The sequence below is a fragment of the Nansenia antarctica genome, assembly GCF_963989245.1.
Source record: "Nansenia antarctica genome assembly, chromosome: 13".
Lineage (NCBI taxonomy): Eukaryota > Metazoa > Chordata > Actinopteri > Argentiniformes > Microstomatidae > Nansenia > Nansenia antarctica.
This window is the reverse complement of record NC_137683.1, coordinates 12,857,895-12,862,842: the sequence shown is the minus strand read 5'-3', so window position 1 is coordinate 12,862,842 and position 4,948 is coordinate 12,857,895. Positions and strand designations below refer to the sequence as shown.

The window sequence follows — 4,948 nt, the reverse complement described above, 5'->3', positions numbered from 1 at the left end:
AAAAAAAGAAAAAAGAAGCGAAAACAGCTGGTTTACATAAATAAAGGCTATGTACACTATCCACTATACTATACTATACAAATAAAACACTGTGCTGTACTCTATGCTATGCTATACCTATTCTAACATTTCCTATCTCTGAACCTTATGTACCCGAGGGTTGTCATATTGCACATAGTGTTATTGCACATTCATTTAAAGTGTCGCAGTTTGCAGACACTTTAAATGAACCTTATTTCATAAATAACCTTATTTTATAAACCTTAACGCGCCATGGTAAACTGCATCCAGATGTTGAAGAGAGGTAGCAGAGGCATTCATGTACAAGACATCACCGTAGTCCAAGAGAGGCAGAAAGGTGGCAGCAACCAGACGTTTTCTTGCAGCAGCTGAGAAACAATACTTGTTTCTAAAGAAAAAGCTTAGCTTCAATTTCAGTTTCTTTAGAAGGTTGTCTATGTGCAGTTGAAGAGAGAGGCTGTCGTCCAGTTGAATGCCAAGGTATTTGTAGTTTGGCACAAGCTCAATAGGTGAACCCTGACATGATACAATGTCAGGAAGGAGTTCTTTGGTAATCAAGTATCCTGCTGGTTATTCTGATGATTAATCAAGTAATCAGAAGAAAATACAAATGATGGAGGCTATAGCTTTGGCTTTGCAGTGTAGAACCTTTGACATATTATGTCAATGTTTACAACCAGAAAACCTTCCCTTCCTGTTTTTCTATATTTAAAAAACAACGTTTTTATATATATATATATATTATAATTATAATATTTGTATGTATATATTTATAATAATATAATTGTAATAATTATTTTATTTAATTTTTAAATATATATATTACAGATAAATAAATAATAAACAAGTGTCATTTTCATTTTCAGAAAAGCGTACCAACAAAAATATATCATACTCGAGGCAGGATTTTTTTGGAATTGAATTATTTAAGTTATTCAATGAATCATTTAAGCCCTTTTATTCCAGGTTTCCCTTGGCCGATATGCTCCCCTGTAAAAGCCTGTAGACTCAGTAGAGATGTAAAAGCCTATTTAATTAATTATTCAACATTTACAACCATGGGTCGATGGAGTTCCTTGTTGGGCCTCTTCAGTAACCCCCCCCCCCTTCCTTATGTGTTCAGTAACCCCCCCCTTCCTTATGTGTTCAACTCTTCCTGCCTGGCGTGGTCTCACCTCCTCTGTTTGATGTTTGTTACAGGCACACAATCAATTTCCTCACAGTGAGCTGGTCTCAGTGAATTGCCCCAAGACATAGCAGCATAGCCCTCAATGTGTTCCACAGGATTTTGTGATTCTGTGGTAGGTGGGGGAGCATACCCCCAGACCCAGCTACAGGGTCCAGGGCTATGCTTCCCTCGGAAGAAATGTTTTTACATTCTAAAGTTAGATTCATCGATCTGATGCACTTTGAGAGCAGAAGTAAGAGGCTAGATCGATGAAGAACGTTGTGCTCTTGTAAACAATTTTAATCCTAAACACATTGTATAGATGTGAATGACGAGAACAACGGCAAAAAAGTCACACCCACAAAGCGCGGTAAACAAGTCAGAATGTTCCAGTGCGTGTGTGTGTTAGCCTTTTTGTTTCTATTTATGTTGTCACCTCTCTCACTTTCCCTGGCGACCCTTATCTGGCTACATTATTAGCAACACAGCCACCAACATACACGTTCTCCTGCAGCCAAGAGCGTGCTTCTCCGAGGCCGCAAACCTGCTCGACCACTTTTTCCCCCCAACAGTGCAAACAGGTTTCTCGCTCCCTTCACAGGCTGTGCACTGAAATATTAGAAGTAGTCTGAACGTGTGTGAGTGTGCGAGCTTACAGCAGCGGGGTGGGGACTGCGAGACGCTCTGCCGAAAGCGATGGCGCGAAACATAACGTCCGATATCTTTGATGTCATAATGAGAAGTGCAAAAACAGTATTCGCTTCGTTATGAAACTGGCCAAAGTCGAGGTAATTAATGGGAAACACTGGCCCCTCTGCTCTTGGTCCCCCCTCCCCCACGGCATGTTCAAACAGAGCCATAGCCCCATAAATTAAGTTAAAAGCCCTTGTAAAAACCCCTTCTCTCTACGTCCCTCCTAACTTCATTTTCCTAAGCTAAACGAGGACAAATGAGGACAAAACGGAAGTCCTACTGAAGTCCTACTTCATTGGCCCTAAAGCAAAGAGGGATATGCTGCTTAATAATCTCGGGAAACTGACATCATGGATTAAACCTGAGGCTACAAGTCTAGGTGTTATTTTCGACTCAGACCTAAGCTTCAAGTCCCATATTAACAAGGTGACGAAAACATCATTCTTTCACCTTAGAAACATTGCTAAAGTAAGACCACTTATAAACCAAAAATATGCTGAAAAACTGATTCATGCCTTTGTCTCAAGCCGGCTCGATTACTGTAACGCACTTTTTACTTGCCTTCCTAAAAAAACGACTGCAAGACTTCAGCTCATTCAAAACTCTGCAGCTCGACTTCTAACTAGAACCAAGAGGAGAGAGCACATTACTCCGGTCCTAGCTACTCTGCACTGGCTGCCAGTAACATGTAGGGTTGATTTTAAGGTCCTCCTCCTTATATACAAAGCCCTTAATGGGAGAGGCCCGAAGTACATTGCTAATTCCCTTGCCAATTATGTACCCTCAAGAACACTAAGATCATCTATCGCAGGTTTATTAGAGGTTCCCAGCAACAGTCAGAAGAAGATCGGAAGCGCAGCCTTTGCCAACTATGCCCCAAAGCTTTGGAACACATTACCTTTAGAGATCACTAAATATTTTCAAAAGAAAGCTAAAAACGCACTTCTTCAATATAGCCTTCAACTAGCTTATCTGCACCTGCCTACCGCTCATTTTCCAGCTACTGCACTTTAAATGTTCCACTATCAACTAGCCCTTTTTAAAAAAAAATGTTATGTCTTGTATTTTCTTTACCTTTTACTGTGTAAGGTCAGTTATGGATTGTTAAATGTTCTGAAGGCTCTCTTAAAAGCTCCATGAAGTCTGCGGGAGGTAGTATAGAATTCTAAATGCCAACCATCTGTCACCTGAAGGCATATACAGTGCATATGTTTCCTATTCCAAATGCAAAAAAAAAAGTAAAAACATCTAGCAGCGTCGTCGGGCTCGCGCAAACAAACCCGGCGAATGTTTTACTCGCTCCGGGCAAGTAAAACAGCGTTACTGTCGAACCCTGAAACTTTGCTTCCATTGTGTTCCATTGTGTTCCATTGTGTTCCATTGTGTTCCATTGTTTTCCCCTCATGTTGTACCTCTGTGCACCATCTGAGATGGTGTGAGTTACTGAAGGTTTCTTCCCTCCCATTATGTTCCTGTTCTTGCCACATGTGTCGTATTTCCCTGGTCAGCCCAGACAGGTTAATCAACTAAGGGGCAGATTTGCTCATAAGATAAATACATAACTAGTCTCAGACATCGTGTGTCGTTGTCTGGTGTTTGTACTCTGCACTGACAATAAAGTTGAATCTAATCTAGAGGCCTTTTCTAATTTGGTACTGAACTCATCATCTTGGATGATATTGAATGACGACTGTCTTTATGAAACCAGTGCCTCTAGTGCATTGATGTATTATCTGTGTACTGTACTCGATGTAGCCTAAGGCTTGAGTTGAATCTCCCCCGTTGGAATTGAATAGGCTGGGCGTTGGTGTTGTTGTGATGTGTAAAGTGTTGAAGTGGCCCCTCTCTCTGGTCTCTTGTTATTTGGTGAAATATTTAGGCCTCACCTCACAGTCCATATCTTCTTACTGTCCTTGGGCCACTCACACTCTTTCTGTCAGAGACATTCTGTGTAGGTTTCTTCACACAATCTGCTGCTTTAGGTACTTTTGGTCGGCATGCCTTTGTAGCCACCAATTCCACCTTTGCAATGAAAACAGTAATAGTCTGGTTGGATAAGAACGCACCCCACACTGTCCATGTATATTGTAGAAAAATGTAAAAGGTTTATTGCCCATCAAAAGTAATCCAATATCCAAACGAAAAGAAAAGTAACAAAGCTGACAGTAAGGTATAATATTAAAGAATAGCATGATCGTGGTCAAAATATTTTTTTTGCGAAACGAACCTGTTTCCATTGGCCCAGGTGCAACTAATTGTCTATCTAATATACACCTGGGCCTATGCTATCACCTCACCACATGCCAAATCAATTACGAATAAAACACTAATAATTATGTAACCAAAACATAAAAACCGAAACATCCAAAATAATAACCAAAAACATAAAATAAACATGAATCACGAAATATAAAATATAACTCAAAACATTCAACGCAAATCATCCAAAAATAAAAGCCCAAAGTAAAAAATGTCCATAACAGTCTTTGTGTATCAGTGTTTCTTGCATTGATGTGAAATGACAACTTTCATACTATCTTTCATCTTTCGTCTATCTGTCTTTTCCCGTCTCTCATGTCACTTTTCCTTATCTCTCTCTCTCTCTCTCTCCCTCTCTCTCTCTCTCTCTCTCTCAGCCCTGACGCCCAGTCTCTGCGTCAGTCTGCGTGTTGGTGTGGGCCGTCCATGAGCAGCTCCCCCCCCATCATCAAGGTGACACAGGTGTGTGACCTTCGTCAGGAGCACTGACCCAAGGGACCCCTGGACCCTCCCATCCTCCCTCCCTCTGTCTTTCCCTCCGTCCCTCCCTGCCTCTCCATGATTGACTACTGTTATCCCAGACACCCTGGACTCCCGTTCTGAGAGGGAGGACTTTTTACTACGTGACTCATCTCAAAGCTGATATGGAAGAGGGGGAACTTTATTCTGTCAACATTTGTGTCTTCTAAGGCTTCTACCAACCTAACTGAAGGATACCCACTGGACTGGGAACACTACCGGTACCTCCATGGCTCAATTCAAGTCATGGATCGGATTTCTTTGTCTGACCTTGCATGGATTAAGGAC

At 41.2% G+C, this 4,948-nt stretch overlaps 1 protein-coding gene across 1 annotated transcript in view; it reads left to right on the top strand.

The window, feature by feature from the left end:
• The window catches only part of snx16 (sorting nexin 16), a gene marked incomplete at both ends in the record, with an annotated part of 21,522 nt that extends 16,892 nt beyond the window's left edge, over positions 1 to 4,630 (top strand). The window contains one exon of the mRNA XM_080544004.1: positions 4,519 to 4,630. Coding sequence (XP_080400130.1) covers positions 4,519 to 4,630 — 112 coding nt within the window. The remainder of the gene's footprint in view (positions 1 to 4,518) is intronic.
• Between the last annotated feature and the right edge of the window lie 318 nt (positions 4,631 to 4,948).